The sequence below is a fragment of the Amblyomma americanum genome, chromosome 8, assembly GCF_052857255.1.
Source record: "Amblyomma americanum isolate KBUSLIRL-KWMA chromosome 8, ASM5285725v1, whole genome shotgun sequence".
Classification (NCBI taxonomy): Eukaryota; Metazoa; Arthropoda; class Arachnida; order Ixodida; family Ixodidae; genus Amblyomma; species Amblyomma americanum.
Window position 1 is genome coordinate 126,177,491 of NC_135504.1, and position 20,151 is coordinate 126,197,641.

At 42.8% G+C, this 20,151-nt stretch overlaps 1 protein-coding gene across 2 annotated transcripts in view; it reads right to left on the reverse strand.

Moving 5' to 3' along the window:
* Positions 1-519: 519 nt before the first annotated feature.
* The window catches only part of LOC144102059 (acyl-coenzyme A synthetase ACSM3, mitochondrial-like), a 30,539-nt gene continuing 10,907 nt past the window's right edge, over positions 520-20,151 (reverse strand). For both annotated transcript variants that reach the window (XM_077635329.1, XM_077635330.1), the window contains 12 exons: positions 18,180-18,298; positions 17,221-17,279; positions 16,746-16,797; positions 15,643-15,761; positions 14,692-14,845; positions 14,488-14,616; positions 11,286-11,360; positions 10,641-10,721; positions 9,216-9,317; positions 7,422-7,549; positions 6,320-6,539; positions 520-3,361 (listed from right to left, as the gene is read on the reverse strand). In XM_077635329.1, coding sequence (XP_077491455.1) covers positions 3,263-3,361; positions 6,320-6,539; positions 7,422-7,549; positions 9,216-9,317; positions 10,641-10,721; positions 11,286-11,360; positions 14,488-14,616; positions 14,692-14,845; positions 15,643-15,761; positions 16,746-16,797; positions 17,221-17,279; positions 18,180-18,298 — 1,337 coding nt within the window. In that variant the 3' untranslated portion in view covers positions 520-3,262. The remainder of the gene's footprint in view (positions 3,362-6,319; positions 6,540-7,421; positions 7,550-9,215; positions 9,318-10,640; positions 10,722-11,285; positions 11,361-14,487; positions 14,617-14,691; positions 14,846-15,642; positions 15,762-16,745; positions 16,798-17,220; positions 17,280-18,179; positions 18,299-20,151) is intronic.

A 20,151-nucleotide genomic window follows, 5' to 3' on the forward strand; every position in this document is an offset into this window, starting at 1 on the left:
AACTTAACTATTAAATATGAGTTAACCAGCCTGCTGGTTAGCGGGCTAATTCTTATGTACTATGCCGCTGAAAATGCTTTTCCGAAAAAAGTGCTGTCCAAACTGAAAAAGCCCATTTTTAAAAATTGCGTACAGTCTTAGGTGAAACACCCTGTATGTCGTATGGTATCTAGCGAGCTAAACACAGAGGCAGAGAACGGCAATAGCGGCATGCTCTGAAAGAGAGGGGTGACGGGAGGTGGGGTGATGAGCTGGCCACTGTATGGTGTGCAGCTGACCCTAGCGACGCCACTGCAATGGCTCGGTCGGATCGATTTCGCCAAGCCATTCTCAGATACACAGAGAGTAGCCTTAAGTGGTATGAGCTAAGTCATAGATGAGTACTGAGAGGTGTGAAGCCCTTCGATGCAAAACAATAGCCAGAGCCTCTGGTGGTTTTTTTTTTGCTTGCTTTGCAGTGCTTTTACATAAGGAAAACGCATTGGTTTTGTTGATATAACATAAAACCAAAAAGCCTGATAAAACGTATCTTCATTTATTAACACAACTTGTAGTCAATTTACTTTTGTGCAATCATCAGGCTCCCACCCGATGATGTACATATCCAGTGCTATAAACAATCACTGTGTGGTGACACCATCAGCGCCATGAATTTGCTTTTGTGAGCTAATTAAAATATTAAAAAGCGGAGTACATGTGGTACAACCGATCCTAATAACATCACTGTAACTCAGTGCAACCAACAGGTAAAACAATGCACTAAAGGTGTGTTTCATGGCCCCTTTAAAACTAGTTTTGAAAATGTTAATTTTATCCCAAGGAATGTGAAGAGAGTTGACATAGATCCGTAAACAAGGTGAAACAGCAGCGCACGTACTAAAGAGCTCTTATTTCTCCCCTAAGGAACTAATAACACAGGCACTAGAGTTTTATGTGCATACAGTCAGACCTCATCATAACGAAGCGGTTTATAAAGAAATAATGGATATAACGAAGGAATGACGATTCAACTTTGAAGCATGACCAACATGGGCTACAACGAAGCTATGACTGTAACGAAGTAATCACTGGACCTCTTCAACTTCGTTATAACAAGGTTCAACTGTACTGTATTTACCATCATAATGAATGTACTATTTGGTCACCAAAATGTAAACCTTTGCTAATAATTACCCCAGATAACAAACACATCTCCCTAATTTTGATAACCGTTTCTTTACTTTTGTGGTGGTGGGGGTAAGGGGAAGCGTGTTTATGTGAACAAATACAGTAACTATGAAAACATCTTGTCAAAAGATAAAACCTGCTTTATCACAGAAATTATCGCATACTGATTTATCACTCAATTTACTGTGGATATTATGGTACAGTTTCCCAGTGCCTGGTAAAATTTGATGTGACACTAAAGACACGAATGCTTTAAGGAAAAAATTAGGGGACACTTAAGCTCTGCCTTCAAGATTATGACGCGACAGCTGTTCCTCTTGCCCATGCAGACACAGACACTGTTGCTTCTTTTACATTAAATATCATTATGTGAAACACCACACAATGTACATATAAACCACTACTTTAACCAAGCTGCACGAACGTGTCTCTGTGGCATAGCAGTAGCATGTCTGATTTGCAACCCAAGGGTCCGAGGGTCAGGAATTTCCAATGCACCACTGGTGTGGCTGGCGCCATCTATAGAAGCCTCTTGTAATCGAATAGTCCTAATTTTTCTGACACGCCGATGGCAACGCTGACATCAGCTTTTCTGTGACATGGGGCCTTTACGCTTTTGCGTAATAATGATGACAGCATGAAATGCGCCAAAAAGTGGTCCAGTAGAATTTTTAAAAATTCACTCCTGACACGCAGTTTCCATAATCCAGGAGTAAAACCAGCGTCAGTGATGCACGCACAGGCACATACCAAAGCCAAAGCACAAAATTGAACTCTAAACAGCCAAACTGACTATGGATGCAAAGCATTTGTCTGAATGTATGTATTATACCTGTGCTACACGGGTACGTTGAAATGACATTCGAGTCGAACGGCATTCGAAACTTCGAATGGCATTCGGACTGGACGGACCCGCACGGTGCTACACGACTATTCCAAAAGCAGTCGAAAGCTTCAGTATTCTGCCGCCAAGCTACAGGGGCGCTGCTTTTACAGTCTGCTATAAAATTGCTAGTTTTAAAAGTAATATGTCATTTCTAATAAATTTTACTATTTATTCATTACTAAACGCCTCTGTTCTAACCAAGGCCCAAGCCCATAGCCCTGCCATTTTTTGTGTGCGGTCTGTTGGCTACATTGGGCTCTATCTCCTGCATGTTCCGCAAAAATACGAAAAAGTGCAATAAACTTCACTGAATAAAAAAAAAGCTCACTTAAAATGTACACACAGAAGCACAGACACACATGCCCACAAAATAAAAAGACAAAACACAGCAAAAGCAACAGCACAAAGTGAAAAAACTGGCATCGGGCCAAAATGGCTGCCTTTCTTTCCTACGATGGATTCCAGCGTATGCGGTAAACATTTGCTTGCTAACAAAACTTCTGGAAAAGATCCGTGTTGTGTATATAAGTAGTATTTAGAATTTCATCGTTTAACGAACGTATTTGCTCTTCAAAACTTATGCTGCCACCTGTGGCACGAAGACGCTGCGGTAGAGAGTAGTCGCGCTTGCGCCTCGAAGGCATTCCAAAATCTCGAATGTCTCCGCGGAGCTCCGTCGACTCGAATGTCATGTGAACCGAATGCCGTTCATAAACGTCGTGTAGCAGCGCAGGTTTGGCAGTCGAGTCGAATGACATTCGTTTGGAAGGCATTCAAAACGCCCGTGTAGCACAGGTATTAGACAGGCACACAAAGCTAGAGTGCCTTCTTGTGCAAACCTAAACTGGGACATGTGGACATCACAGTAACTCCAAGCTAGTCAAAAATGTGCCAAGTCTGCTGAATGAAACACTTCTAAAAATGCTCGCAAAGTCATGGTATAGCCTATACAAAGAAAAGGTCTTGTGACAGTGTCAGCACCGGTTAAGTTTTGTACATTCATAAAGTGCAAATGTGACTTCTGATATTATGCATTCAATCACTACAGTGCACATCTGTGGAAAGCTGGCAAGATTAGTACAGTCCTACTACATAAAAATCCACTTAGAAAAGCTACTTTCCCTTGAGCAAACACCAATGCCTGCTTTCCAGTGCTTCATCCCATAGGATATCATTGCGGTCTGAGCCAGCTTGGCGACGAGCCAGTCTTCAACAATGGACGCCAGCAGCCAACTTTTCTCTCTCGCGAAGCTGGTGCCGAAGAATTTTGCCACTGATTGTCTTGGGCAGCTGGTCGACGAATTCCACCTGTTCAGAGAACAGGATTCACCATTTAGCAGAATGCAAGCTCGACTGCATTCAAGGAAGCACTGGCAATCAATGCGAAGTGCGATGTAAAAATCAACGTCAGAATTCACACACAGCTGAGGGGTCGCACATTTGATATCCAGCTATGATGGACATGTCCTTATGGAGGCAAGAACTTAAAAGACATAAGATGCACTGAAGTATGCCAGGTGGCTGAAATAAAATTGCATGTCCCCTCTAACATGTCCCTCATAGCCATGAAGTATTCTGAGATGGAAAAAAAAAATCAGTCATTATATCTGAAAGTACTAATAGTGAGAATACACCCATTTTAAGGTTACACTGCAAAGTACTGAAACCTTTGTGCTAAGCCTGAGCCCCTAAATATTTTTACAACACAAAAAAGAATCTATCGTACCCTTTCTTGTGCACATATGAGTCACTCTTTTCTGTTAAGACTGCGGCTTACGAAAGTTAACTAAAGAAAAGTGGCTTAAATCTTAAGTTGTATGAGAACATATAGGAATTAAGGGTGCACCAGCAATCAAACAGGTATCAATGTGTAAGAGTTCACAAGGAAATACTTATTAAAGAAAAACTCCCGCATTTTTGTACCTCCATGGCTTTTAGAGAAATTTTCAGGACAAGTTCTGTGTACAGATCTGATCACTTGTACCAAATTTCACAGCCAGGTGACATCTTGTTGCAGCACATATGAATTTCAAAATTTTCCAATTCATCACAACAATTCAGGCGATTTATATGGGCAACCTTGTGTGTGTGATGTCACAGTTTGGCACACTCACTGATATTCGCTCTGCGTTTCCTGAACAACAAAATTTCACACTAGTTTCTGGTCACTTCAAACAAATAACGACCGAAGCTGTTGCTCACGTTCACACGCACGCTATTAGAAGTTTTGGGACAGTGCTCGCAACGTCAGTTTTGACTGAAATCCACTTTCGGTTTCCTGGTTTCTGTTGTTTTAAAATACTCGTAGTACTTTATTGTATTTTGAAAAACGTCTTTTTGTACCGGAGAGAGGGGAATGTAAAGAATGTGATGTGATTATCAACTCAAAATGTTCAAAAAACCCCTATATTTACTTTTTAAGCAGCGCATTAAATAATAGTACTGCACTTTAAAACATCTTCAGTCAATACAGTAGTAGTTTAGTTTGTTCAGCCCCACATATGAGTGCTGGGGTTATTTAAAACATTTCAGGGTCACAACGTGGTTTCTTTATTGTTTTGCAATGACTGCTCTTCTGTCACATTGAGAAACACCTGCCGAATGTGCGCTTCATATACAGACTACTCCCGTACTTCTGAAAAACCTGCTGTTTTGATCCAAGAGCGGAATAAGCTTATCTGCATTTTCAGCAAACAAGGCCAGCTGCAACTCACCACTTCTCTTGGCATGCAAAAACCTCATCAATCACCCAGGTTCGAACCTGACCACGGCGGCCACGTTTCTATGTAGGCAAAACACAAAAAGGCGCTCCTGTGCTGTGTGACATCAGTGCACATTAAAGATCCCTAAGATCCCCAGGTGGTCGAAATTATTCCAGAGCCCTCCAGCATGGCACCTCTTTTTTCCTTTCTTCTTTCACTCCCTTCCTTATCCCTTCCTTATGGACGGGTGTCTACAGAGATTTGCGAGAAAGTTACTGCATCATTTTCTTTCCTCGAAACCAATTTCAAATTTTATGCTGTCAGCTTTCTATTTGTGTTATTTCTTATCGCCTTGCTCACACAGATAATTTGTAATAAAAAAAACTGTGTTAATAAGTCTAGCTCCAAAGAAAGGCACACGAGAGGAAAAAGCCACAGCCCTAACAGCTGCTATCTTTGCATATCTAGCTTGATGCCGATTATGCCAGAGCACTTTTCTGATATTACCAACACTCAAGCATTCCTGAAAACAAACTGCTCTCAGTACACGCGACATGACCCTTTATACACATCACAATGCACGTCTTGTGAATGTGCGGCACACGGGGTAAAAGTTCCCAAAACTTTGTCAGATTGCCCGCAGTTAACAATCACCATTGGTTCCTTTGCACTTCTCAAAAATGGACCAAGACGGTCAACGTGTACAATTTGGAATCGTCTCTTCCTTTAGACAGCACAGCAGAGCAACAGGAACTACTGACTGCATCTTTTTGCAGAATGCCAGATAGTATGCGTTGATAGAGTTTGTCAATGTACACAATTCGGATGGTTTGCATTAACTAGATGTTTTTCGCATGGCACCCATGGGAAAATAAAAGGCTCCTAAATTGGTCACCTTACCAGAGAATTTTGTGCAGTGTGGTGTGGTGCTGTGTGTAAGGTTAAATTCCCCAAAGCTTTATGTGGGCTGTTATTACACTGTAGTGGAGGGCCCCAGGTTAATTTAGACCATCTGGGCTGCTTTCCTGTTCAGCGATGTCACACACTACCTCGTTGTTTTAGTATCCTGCCTCGATCAAAATGCAGCTGCCATGACTGGAACTCAATACTGCAAATTTGGCTCAACAGAGCTTTTTTTTAAGGGAGTCTTTTGTACCATTCCTTTATAACCTTCATTCCTGGATGGAATGATGTGTTTGCTTATGACACTGATATGCTAATATCCTGTACAAAGTGATACACATTGTGAATACTCCTGTAACCCACTTCCTGTATGGACCTGTCAATGCTCATAGTATTGCTAAATAAATAAATAAAAATAACAGAACAGAAAAATGCAAGAACCCTTTTGAATGGAATTTCTCAATTTGCAAATGAGCACTACTTTTACTAGAGGTTCAGTGCATTTTTCTGTTTCACAATTATCAAGCATGAGAGTTTTAGCACACCAGAGTGTTGCTGCCGATGGCTGAACCTTTGCTTAATTACCCTAGACTGCCTCACAACACCAGCAGTCAAAGAGCCATTCACCGCACGTTTAGAATGTAAGACAAGCATAGCCAACCTTCCGGGGATACTTGTACGGCGCGGTGTGTTTCTTGACGTGCTGCTGCAGTTCTTCGGCCAGGTTCCTGCGGTCCATCGCCTTGTAATTTGACTGCAGCACAACAAAGGCCTTGACAACCTCTCCCCGATCAGGGTCCGGACTCGCAACCACGGCGCACTCCACGACAGCAGGGTGTTCCACGAGAACGCTCTCAACTTCAAACGGCCCAATACGGTACCTGAATGACACAGACGATGCGCAGGGAAGCTGAGTGCACAGCAATGGCATCACTGCTCAGTGGAAATCCCAGGTTCAGGGGGAATTCTGTGCCCAATAAGCGTTTCTGGGCCGATTACTTGGCACAACGTTCCAAATTTGAAAGTTACCTACAGCCCCAAACTGCATGCTCAAACGTTAAGTAAGGTTTAAGAGGAAGCTACCTGCATTCTGGTGTATGAACTGCAGTTCAGATTCCATAGTGTATTCTTCATGACGTGAAAACAAAATTGTTCTATTCACTCTACATGTGCCCGAGATCACAGTATTTTGCATTCAACTGCCACAAGCATGGGTGCAGTATGGTATGGTATGTGGGATTTAATGTCCTGAAGCGACCCATATAGGCTGTAAGGGACGCCGCAGTGGAGGGTTCGGGATTAATTTAGACCACTTAGGGATCATTACTTTGCACTGACATTTTACAACACATGGGCTGTCAACGTCTTCACAGCAATAAGGTTCCATTTAAAACTTGGACTTCCATGTCCAGGTAACTGTTTAACTAAAAGGAATGCGCACTGTTTATGATCCATAAGGTGCAACGATGCTGCCCTTTCACCTTTTGCTCAAAGTACCCTACAGCTAGGGTAACTTGAGCCCTCTCAGTAATCAGCTGTAAATCTGCTAACCTCAGCTCTTTCGAGACATTTTATTTATCCAGGATTCTTTCACCAACCTTGAATAAGCATTTGTATTGGTATGGTGATTAAACCCAGATTCAGGAAACTTCCCTTGCTTTTATATTAAGTCATCAAGAGAATGGTGCCCATGACTATGGGGCGTTTAACGTTAATTGCGCCAATGAGCTACCCAAAATGACAAGTGCAGCTAAACAACACACCCTGCTGAGATGATCACATCATCTGCACGAGAGTAGAACCAGAAGTAGCCATCCGCATCCGCCGAAGCACGATCACCCGTGTAGTAGAAACCATTCCGAAACACGCTGACTGTCCTCTCAGGGTCATCCTAGAAACCACATCACACAATAGAAATGTATTGTGTGGCTCAACTGTGATGCAATGGAAGTAGCACTATCTGTATTTGGTACGACATCACAGTCAACACATCACCTACAACATCAAAGTATACTATAGAAGATCTCAATGCACTGTACGATAAGATCATAGTGCACTGTATGTACAAGATCACAGGACACAATCCCATAACATTCTACTAGAAATCAATGACGCACCACTCTGACAACGCAGATGTACACAAGACAGAGAATTTGTCCCTGTAGGCTCCTGTGTAACACATACAGGAGCTACTGTAATCATCTAAGTCTATAGTTTTCGTTCCTGCATGCAAAAGAGTATTAAATCAACACGGATTGCACTAACCACTTTTTTCAATGCAGTATTTCTCAGTGTAAACTCATGTATCAGCCGCCAGAGGTATAACATGTATGCTGCAAGATAACTCATTGCAAAAACTAACCCATTCCGCAAGGAAACCCTGAATTTCAATAGATGTACAGCTGTGTTAGCAGTTTGGAGAATGGATTTTAAATTTCACATTTTCTAATCTGAATTATCTAGGTTAATTTATACTCCAAAATTGAACCAATTTACAAATATTTTAATACAGAAATAATTTTCTAGGTTGTTACATTCCTGCAATGTAATAGAGTAAAAAGAAAATGATTGAAGTTATGACCTCTTACCCTACTTTTTCAAAGTCCTGGAATAGCAGCATTAATGAGGAAGAGACTGCTTAACTTTCAAAACGAGGGTCTGTTAAGGCTTTCAGCCTAGAGTGTTCTGGGCAAATAACCCAAGTATGAAGAGAGATCTGAACGCAGGGCCGAGTTAAGGCCATATACCAGCCGTCAGCTCGCTTTGCATTCCGACGAAAGAGGTTCATGTAACAACAAAGCCCTTATCTAAATCTTAAATTTACAATGGGTGATGAGTAAGTGTTGCCAGGACTAAATTTTTTGCCAAGTGGCAGTATAGAAAGGTGTCATGTTCAAATGAAAGTATAAGATGTCCTCTTACTCAAGCGCAGATTAATTTTTATGTAGTGGCCTCCACGAGTGGCGACGCGCTTTCACCAAGTGCACAGGTCTACCGGCCTCTACACATCATGAAGATGAGAGGAGTAGTTGACACCAATGGGGCGCTGCATTGGTGACCCCTTCAATGGAAATCCAGGTGTGTGCCTTTCCACTGTTTCTTCATTAATCTTAGGTCCAATGACACGAAGTAAGGAGGTCTGTAGGTCTATATGTCTGTAGGTCTATAGGTCAGGTGAAATACATAAAACAGCTGCCCTCATTCTTCTATGATGACATGCAGAGACTATAGTGCAACAGCAGTGGAAGCGCATTGCCGCTAGTGGGACTAGTGTAATAAAAACTGATATTGTATGGATGCAGAGGAAAAAGGACATTACTTCAATCTAGCACATTTTCACCACATCATTCATGAAAAAGTTGTAGCCCAGGAGCAAAGTTTACAGAGTAGCCCTGTATCAATCACAGCCCTGGCATTAATCATGATTTCAATTCTTTTTTCCCCACTAAAGATCAGGGGAAAAACCGTTGACAAATTCTAATTTATGACCTCGGACATATCCACTGCACTCCACCAAAATATGAGTTAACACTGTGCTCAAAGCACTGAGACCTTACCCTGTAGCAAGAGAAAAGGCCAAACGGTCGTTTTTTGCCCACATCAACAGCTATGAGACCAGTCTCACCAACAGCAACCTCTCTTCCATTCTCGTCGTGAATCTGATAAAACGAAGAGTATATCAGGCTTAGTCAGTCCAAAAGAGACATATGCTTTAATGAGTGCGGTATATGAAGCTTGGCTAGTTGGTGGCAATCATATTAGTTACGCTTCAATGAAATTAGTAAAGAGGCCAACACTTAAGTAAAAAGGTATAGGAAATGGCTAGGCTTACAAATAACTTTGACTTCTCTAAGGTTTCCACTGAACCTAGCACTGAAACTAGCAAAATGAATAACAGGTAGGCAAACAAGTGGAAATGCTATGCAAAGAAATGGGTATATTAAGAAAAGTTTATGTAACAATTATGAAACAAAATTCATGCATGCAACTCATTGTTAACCACGCTTCAGCACAACAAGTAACAATTATGAAACAACATTCATGCATGCAACTCATTGTTAATCATGCTTCAGCACAACAAGTCACAATGAATTATGTCCTTTGTTGTCTGTTAGAAAAAATTGAAGTACCATTCCTATCCCAGACTTTCGCTGTTTGAAAATGGTTAATTTCCACGCTGTGAAAATTCACAATGGCAAACAAGAACAGATACTCACAGAAGTTTCCACAACATGAAAGACACATATGTGCTGAATTTCCTCACTGCCTTCAGGCCAAGCCTGACATTCAGGAGTGTATTGTGCAGGTGGCACCGAAATGTGTGCTTATCACTTTGCGGCTGCATGTTTAGCCTGCCAAGCACATAAGCTTTTTTGTGGTCCCCATGTTCCAAAATCTTTTGTGGGGATTTATGCAGGTATCACATTTGCCTGCCAGCCCCAAAGTCACAGTCATGTACAGCTGCTTGTTACAGATGTGCTTTCAAAGTGCATTTTATTATATGTGCGGAAAAATTATTATTAAAAAAATTTGAGTGGGCTGACACTTTAAAACCTGCAACAGTTTTGCAAGTATCACCCAATCTTGTAGTATGCAAGGCATGCCTGTCAACATGTACTACTGGCAGCAAAAGCTTACGGAACACGCGTTCTTGGGGAAATATATACATTAGCTATGCCTCTTGGCCTAGTCGCATGGTATCGCTGCCAGCGGATAAAGTCCCTGGTACCTTAAAACTGGATTACGTGACTGCAGCAAAATAAATTTTTTTCTGCACTATCGCGTCCCGTAAACTTTTGTTGCCAACAGTACGTAAGTGGTATCAGCTGAATGCTATTTTGCCATTAGTATATCAAAACTTCTTTCTTTTTATAACTCACAAGAATTAGACCTGAATACAAAAAAAAAGCATGAATGAACATATTCAAGGCATCCTGTCAGAAGCAAAATCAGATATGAGAAGGAGGGCCAAAGCCACTAGCCTGCAGTGTGATATTTCGTGGTGGAATTCCCATGGAGCCAGGTTTGATTGGATGATGCTTTGGCGCAGCACACAGTACAACCTGCAAATGCAACAGCCCCTTATTAGAAGAAGCGGGATAACAAACAGTTCTATTCTAGCTTCTAATGCACTGGGCATGCCATGGAAGACCTGGCTCTCGGCATCCCCATTTACAGCGCAAAATATCCTCTTTATTCTTTCCATTTTTTCATAACTTGTTCCGCTCGGGCTTAGGTAATCTTCACTCACCTCAAGACAAATAATGCTTCTAGATTCAAATTTCACATCTGAGCACTGGTCACCAGCTGGCAGGACTTAAATCATCAAACCACCTCTTTAACCGCTGTGCCTGCATTAAAAAAAACTGGGTTCTAAACTTCTATTTCAAGGTGCCTACGTCGCTTTTCTAGTACTGATCACCTGTTATGCAGACTTAAACATCAAAGCGGCAGTTTAAAAGGTGAGCTTCTATTTCAGAAAATAGAGTTCTGAATGTCTCCATCAAATAGGCACTGTGAAGTTTTTCCGCACATGACATATTCTAGTTACGCAGTTGGAAACAAGAGCACCAACTCCAAGTAAGAGCATGCATATGGTCAGAGAACAAGGCGAGGCATCCACATACCGTTTCTGTCTGACCGTACACTTCCCTGATCTGGACTCCTGTCAAACTGTGCCACTTCAGCATGACCTCGGGGTTCTGGAAGAGAACAGCGACATGCAACCATTGGCTGTTCATCAAAAGACAAAAGAGGCAAGCAGTCTCCGCTGCTCTGGCAAGTGCTCCAAGGAATCTAGCACTGAAGCATGCTACTACTGTGAAACCTACCTGGTAAGGAAGAGTCTGTTGAGAACAATGACTGTTGAGAGAAATAAGAATTCAAGGCATGTTAACTTTATTTTCTGAATGAATGCCAATTTGAAATAAACATTAAAAATGCAGATCTTTAAACTTGTAACAAGAGGTACGTGCAGTTTCCAATACCCCCACATTTTATGTCCATCTCCCTTTCTTTCCCCTTTCCCTAATCGCAAATTGTTCTCCTTAACATTTCTCATAAAATCACCCTGAATTGCGAATATGTGAGAATTTATAAAAACTAAGAAACAGACATGTCTAGTCATTTACACAGCAACTGTTACAAACTAGACAAGCCAAGCATAGACTTCAGAATCACAATCAAACATGCGCACAATTGCCTCACTGTCAAGACTACTGCAAGCTCATTTCCCCAACATCATTTCCTAGGATTATTCATTCCATTCAGATTAAATAAAAGGGACACTAAGGGCAACTCCATCCAATACAGTCGAGCCTGCTCATAATGAACGTGATGGTCATGCGGACTGCGTCCGTTGTATCGATGTTCATAGTGAGTGGGCTCCCCCAAATACAACCAAAATTACTAAGTCCATGAAAAGCGACTTTAATTTCGTAAAAACTGCGTCACGTACATCTACATCATGAAAGCAGAAAGTACCGCTGTGATTTCTAGGCTCTCCAGGGCAGTCATGTTTTGCTCGCCAAGGCCCTTATTGCCAAAAATCTGCCTTAAGGATAGGATATAACTAATCGTGGTTCAAGAGTCCACGGCAGGTGGTGGTGTTCCGGTCACATTAATCAGATTCCGAGTGATTGGAGAATGCTGATACTTTGCATGGAACGACTTTATTAGAGCACGGCTCTGCGATGTCATCTCCGCACAAACGTAGTGATCCGAGTCGTGATCCAAGCCAACATCTGGCCAGCTATGCAACAACAACACGTTGCCCCAAATCTACAAGCAGCCTATCACATCTGCTTTCGGCAGCGTCATCTATCGTCCCTACGAACATGCAGTGATGAAGCAGCACAGCACAAGTGGGCACACAATGTATCAGCTGCATTGTCTTCCATCTAGCGCTACCTGTACGTGCTAGCAGCACAAAAGGTGCAGCACAAAAGGTGCAGCCGACCAGGCTGACGGTGCATATCAGAGCATAGCCAGTGAGGCATTCAAACATTTAAAATCACTGCCATTACTTGATCCACGACCATGCGCAGTAGCTTGTGCTTCCACTTCAGATGCTTTCACCAGCGCTGCACACGCAGGCAGTGATTGACCTTGTAGATCAGCAAGTGCTTGACTGGCGGTTACGTACAGTTTCAATTCTGCCTTTTTATTTTCTTTCCAGGTCGGTGAGAGGCGCTTGTCGGTCTTTGTGCTTGCTGGAAGTGCAGGTTTTCCAACTTCGGGGCCTAGTTTACAACACCTCCTTGTTCGCTAAAACTGAGTTGTGCGGCCACAGATGTTCATTGTATTTGAGAACAATTGCCATTGCCCTAATGCATATTTTGAAGGTACACATCAAACGTTCGTAATTATGAGCGTTTGTTTTATCAGCAGCGGCCATTATAAGTGGCCCTGACAGTATGTGTTCGGCGTAAAAATTGATTCTATGCCTCTTTCCAACTATTTTCATTTTTATCCAGCCGCTAAAGAAACTTATTGCTGAGAAAAATAGATTTAAAGGTTTCCTGTCACTTGATCCAGACTCTGGAAAGCCAAGAAAGAAAAGGGCTCCATGATCATTGTATCATCGTTTGGAAGTGAATGATGGTAAAACCTAGCCTCGGGGATCCGTATAAAAACACTATCCAGTGTCCTTCTACTCCACTGCATTCTATTTGTTCCATTTGCGGCAATCAGTGCAACGCTCAAAGTGATAAAAGATGAAACAAGGTGCTGCCAATTTCCGTCTAACTTTCTCTGTACGCTCGTTGCTATATTTACCCACCTTTGAAACAAAACTGCAGCCAAAAAGCATCATCCAGAACACAAAAAACTTGCTCAAAAGTAAAGAGTGAATTTTTAAAGCAGTATGCAGTGTGTGCTTGTTCACCCTTGGTTTGTTCTGTGAATGTCCAGCCATGCTGCTGATAACCAATCACTGATGCTTTCAAGTGTCAATGCTTAATTGTCCTGCCTCGTTCTGTCTTTGCCACACCCTTTTTTCTGCAGTGCTCTTTTACAATCCCAGTTCGTAACACACACCATATTTCTTCAGCTCAAAAGGCTTGTAGTGTCGAGGTGTGCCTTCATGTTTTGCATGGAAAAGCAACTGCATCCGCAATAATGCCACATGCAAGAAGGCACAAAAAACTCGCAGGACAGTTATGTGTGTGACGCAAATGTTTAAGCATTAGCTGTGGTGTGAGAGAAAAGAATTTTTATACTACTCTGGCCTAAACAAGTAGGCTTCTCTCTAATGCTCAAGCACATGTACTGAAACAAGCATCACCTTGTGCACCATGCCCCTTCCACACAGTCTCGCTGCCTTTCCTATCATACATACAGTGCCGCAGCAGACTGCAGCAGCGTCCTGGTGCACTATCAAGTTCGCCAAGCGAGTGACCGCCACCGGCACTCCTGTCATAACATAAACATGCTATGCAGTTACTGGCGCACAGCATCTTGGTGCAGTGCCAAGGTCAGTGCAGTGGACACCATTGATGCTTGCTATCGGATCTAAACTGTGGAACGAGCTAACAAGAGTAAGTCACTGAAAACATTATCCCATTTGAAAAGGCGATTTAGTGATGTTGAAGAGACCACAAGCACGTGGAGAAGCTAAGGCAGATCAGATTGGGCAGGAACCATCAACGAGAGCAGTCAGCTCAAGCATGAGACTCGTGCGTGGGCTATCAGCGATGGCAAGGAAATGTGGCTGGCACTTTGTCTTCATCGCTTTTGTTGCAACAAGCACTGCGGACGCCAAAGGTGCAAAACTGAGGGACGAGCCCTCAATGCAGAAAACAAAAAGCACGACTTGCACTCAGCTCATACCATGGGCTCTCCCGCCGATATGCAGTCCCCAAGACTTTTAAACTGAAGCAGGGAAGGGTCTTGTTGAAGCAAGGCGCGGTAAACTGTGGGCGGTGCGCACAGTTGTGTGATGGGATAATCCCTGAGAACCTGCACAAGAATGTTGAACAATTAATTGTAATGCTGCGCTGCTATGTCAAGCACAAGACAAAGTCGTCAACTTGCAGCGAGCATCGTGGCAGGCAGGAATCGAGGCATCTGGGCCTGGAAGACGCAAGCACCCTTGAGCCACGTGGGGAACGTGCCCCATGCGACCTTTGCCCACCCGGTGTCCGAGATGCACCACAACACGTCGTGCTGCTCGGGGTTGTGCATGTGGCTGTGTCAAAAGAGAGACACAAGGTAACATCGCCGCTTAGCTTGAGAGACTTATTTATTTACAGGGTGATCCAGAAGACACAGGAAAAGTAAAAATTCATACATCTTAAAAATAGAGACAGTAGCACGATGCAGTTTTCACAGAAATGAGCAGAAAAATGTCCAAAATGTTGTTAATAATGGGGAATTTTTACCACCAGAATAGTTACATGTGCCACCAAAAGGTGATAGTTTAGTCTTTCAGTTGTGCCAGTAGTTTGTACAGTGGTGCTACAGCGCCACCTTTTGACCACAAATGTGACAACAAAATTTTTGCTTATCACAAGAAATCCCACGTCTTTCTCTACACATCTGTGAAAACACATTGCACTGCTGGCTCTACATTTCGAATTATTGATTTTTTACTTTTTCTGGGACTTTAGGATCACCCTATCTTTAAAACACCTTCAGAATGAAAAAAAAAAAAAATTAAACCTGGTAATGAGGACAGGGAAGACCCAGTAACTGCCTCACATTTTGGTAGATATGTCAAATGAGCCATAAGGTAAGGAATTTGAAGACAGGAGTGAAAGAAGGGAGTGAGAAAGAGGTGCCTATAGTGAATGGCTCTGGAATAATTTAAACTATTTCAAATTACTCTAGCAACTGGAGTGCCCCCCCCACCTCCAAATCTTTAACTACCATGCCTATTACATGTAAAAATGCAAGAGCAACATAGTCCCCAACAGTACCTGCAGAATTCCCTCTAAAATGTTTTTTCAAATCGTTACGGAGCAAGTTAGAGAAGGCATAACTCACCATGCTGTTGACAGGTGAGCAAGGTAGTACCCCTGCGTATGCTCTACCATCTTGGGTGGTCCTGTAGTGCCACTGGTGAAGAAGACGAGGGCAGGGTCATCCGTGTATGTTGCCTCACCCTGTTGACAACAGCAAAAGATGTTTCAAGAATCAGCCGCGTTTTACCGTCCATACCTACTCTGTGCGCTATTAACGTGGGATGTAAAGGACTCTTCAGTATGAGGCTTTGCACAAATTTGAGCCATCTGCCTTGTCTTCAGGCACAAAAAGACAGATTGGAACAGGCCAAAACACAACTGGAACTAAATGAAATCCTATTGGTTCCAACTGTGTTTTGGATTTTTCCAAATGGTTTTGTAACTTGAACGATGGGCAGAACATCAGTACAGGGGCACTGTGCCTTTGACCTCTGTCAAAATGCAGATGAACAGCCACCCACCAAGCTCTTGATTTCTGGCTTCCTGCAACCGCCCTAGAGGTTTGCTGACAGACGCATTCTCCTACCAATATCAGTTCGATGTCACATTAGTTAATAGTTGACGCAGTGGACCCAGATCAAGAAGTGAACCAATTACTCACAAGTCCCCGAGGGACAGATTACTATCATTACTGCTTGTTCAGGTACTGGTTTCTTTTTAAAAATTTATATACAATAAACAAAACTAATTTTTTTTTTATCATTTTCTCAGGAAAACGCCAAAGTTTGCCTGCTTTGGAAGTTGAAAGCATGGAAACATTTATGAAATGCAATCTGTTACCTGAATGAAGTAAACAAAAAGTGGAGAAATTTAATTTTCCACTACCTTTTTTTTTCACATAATCAGAAAAACTACATTGAAATTTAATGGTTAAAAACATGAACACTAGCATTAATTTGAAATAATGGCTCCTCTGGCAGGATATTTGTCTACAAAAAATGTGCTTGCAACAACAAATTTTAAATACTGTTAATCTTCTGGAAATAGCACTTTTTGAATAGAACATAAATTGTATGCCACACTTTACTCCAAGAGTACTAGTATTGTGAAGTATGTTTTTCTCTTGAAGAGATCTAGAACCATGACAGTTCTGCAAATTGAGCACAGTGTGCATCGAAAATGTACCTCATATTCTTGAGACTTTCGAAGTAGAGAACTGAATGACTTCCAACCATTTCTGGAATAAACAAGCAGCCAACAAGTTCTTGTTAAAAACAAACAAACTAACCACTCCATAGTGCCACGCTACATATTTCATTAAAAAATCTATCGCATCACCATTCATCCTGCTTGGATCATGTCTATTAAGTCGGTATCTGATACTGCACAACTAACATTTTCTTCGTCATTTTTACCGCACACAGAACAGTGGAATCGTCTTTCGGCACCGATGGCAATCATTACAGACTATTAGCTGTTCAAGAAAGCGTTAGCTAGCTGCTAACATGGTATGAGTAGACACATCTACAATTGTTTTAACAATAATGGCCATTTTATTGTTTTTTGTTCTTTCTTTTCGTATCTGTAACTTCGCCCATTTCTAACACCTTTGGCCATGACGGTATACGAAAATGAAAAAATAAACAAAAATTCTACACACCCGACTTGCTCTTTCGACACAAGCACCTTGTGCTGCACGCAATCAAAGCTTCCGACCACCTGCAAAACCAATTTGCTCCAATTTCAGATGCAAGGCAATGAATGCTATTCTATTTTTTGATTGTACGATTATCACTACTCAAATAAACAACTTTTCTCCCTTAAGCGTGAAAGGAATACACAAAAAAATTTAAAAATCTCACAGTATTTCATAGGCACAACAGCAACACTGGAAACAATAATCTATGGATAACAGTTTAAAGCCACACCAGCCGCAGTGACCAGTTTTGTACCAGGTTATATCTAATGCAGTGGCACTCAAATTTAGACAGCCATAATCTGATGTCTTCATTTATTCATGGGCAAACAAAACCAAGTGAACAGACGTCTGAGCTCATTACTGACTACTAGTCAAAACCGTAATAATAATAATAATATAATTGGTTTTTGGGGAAACGAATTGGCGCAGTATCTGTCTCATACATCATTGGACACCTGAACGGCGCTGTAAGGGAAAGGATAAAGGAGGGAGTGAAAGAATAAAGGAAGAGAGAGGTGCCGTAGTGGAGGGCTCCGGAATAATTTCGACCACCTGGGGATCTTTAACCTGCGCTGACATCGCACAGCACATGGGCGCCTTAGCGTTTTGCCTCCATAAAAACGCAGCCGCCGCGGTCAGGTTCGGGCCCGGGAACTCCGGATCAGTAGTCGAGCGCCCTAACCACTGAGCCACCGCGGCGGGTCGATGAAAAATTGGAAAATTGGTTCTTGGAGAAAGGAAATGGCACAGTCAAAACCGCAAAAAGCAGGTTTGTGAAAACAATATGCCTCGATCATAATGCAGTATAAATGGATTATGAAAACATCCTAGTGCACTGGGGAAATTACAAAACACTTGTAAGCTTCAAGGAACAAGACAGGAACAGCACACTGTGCAAGCAAACGGGTACATTGCAGTACCTCTTCTACTGCCGTCATCTCATTCAAGCCGGCTATGATGCAGTCTGGCTCAAACTTGGAAAGCCGGAACTTGATATCCTTTGCTGTCAGCATCGGGGTGCAGGTGGTGAGAAGCACTCCTGAAATGCACACCATGTTAGCACACTGCTGTCCGCATTGAGGCTGGCCAACAAAGCAAGGCAGTCTAAAGCTGGGGAAGTTAAAATAACATGCTCAAAGCCGAAAATTAAATGTTCAAGAGACTGGCCCAACAGCAATAAGCCATTCATTTTATGATGAAGCTGGAAATTCCTGTGTATGCAGCATTTGAGCCAACGATTTTAGGTATCTCACTGGCACGTTAACCTGGCCCGTCTTCTCAAAAGTCTAGTGCAGAGACTGCAATCATGCACTTTGTCTCAATTAACTGAATGTTTGCCACTGGCACTTTTGCAGTTTGCCTGCAAGCCCTAAAAGGCTAATAGAAAGAGCAGCAGTAGATCTGCTCGCTCTGTTTTTTCCTTGGCAGATGGCGGTACTGGCCATGTTGGTTCAGTATGCCCTTTTCCTGTTGGCAAGATCAACGATACCAGATTTTATCTTTTTTTTACTGCATTAGCAGCATAGCCCTCAATCAACAAAAATGCTGGTCTCTGCATCAAAATCCTCAGTTGTGTGTGCCACAAGGCATGACTGCTCATAACCCAAGTTTCTTTGCAGTCTAGCCCATGGGTTGTCAATCTTTTCAGACCCAGGGAAACCCCAACAACGTTGCTAAGGTGGCTAGATTTGAAAGGTGTGATGAGCGCGGCGCTTTCCATCGGCCGCGCGTGACCCCTGTGCGCACCGATGCCGCCAGGAAGAATGTGGCGCTGCTAGTTGCGGCGCGGTAAGCTCATCCGCGTCGGCCTTGCGCACCCCGTAGCAGTTCAGTTCGTTTCGTCGCCTGTATTGGAGTGTCTATAGCAGCGTTTTCTCATCTGAGGGCGATATGCCTTCAACAACCAAAAAGAAGACGGAGCGTTGGTGCTTTGCGCCTGGGTGTGGCACGGGATACAGAAAAGCATAAAAAAAACTTTCTGTTCCGTGCCCCTGTCTGCCAGCTGAGAATGTTTGCCAAGTGGTCTCGAGTGATCCCAAGTGCCAAGGCCGTCAGTATCATTTTACAGTCTTGTCACCATCCTTGAAAACGAACTTGCGCATGCGTTCAGCCGAACGCGCTTGCATGTCGAAGCTGCGGAAGAGGTATTCTACAATCAATTAGTGATATGTGCCAAAATTAGTCGTTTTTAGCATTCTGTTGCGCTGACAGCATCAGTTGTACGCTTTTATTGCCTCACAAGGATTTTTTTCCCTTAAGGGTATAAATCAGGAGGATAGTGAGAAGAAACGGAAAATACTGAAGCTTTGTGTGTTCTAGATCAAATTCTGAAAAAATTTCCCCATGACTTGTAAATAAACGATTTCATGGCCAGATGTGCTGCTTCATTGCTTACATGAGCGTCAAGATGGCATACATGCTACAGGTTCGCAAGCGGCAACAAAAACCGATTTGTGCGTTGGGGCGCCTTCATTCTACCCGCCGCGGTGGCTACTAATGGTTATGGCACTCGGCTATTGATCCGGAGTACCCGCGGGTTCGAACCCGACCGCGGCGGCCGCGTTTCGATGGAGGCGAAACGCTAAGGCGCCCATGTGCTGCGCGATGTCAGTGCATGTTAAAGGTACCCAGGTGGTCGAAGTTATTCCGGAGCCCTCCACTACGCCTCCACTCTTTCTTCCTTTCTGGCACAGTTCAGGCATCCACCGATATATGTGAGGCAGATACTGCGATATTTCCTTTTCCTAAAAACGAGTTTTAATTTTCGCCTTCAGCCAATGCGACTGCAGTTTTGAGGTCCTACAGCAGGCATTACAACCTGCTCTTCTCACGGTACCTACGTACGTGTAGTGGCAGCGTTTCGCTGGCGGCGCAAAGCAGAGACTCAGTGCA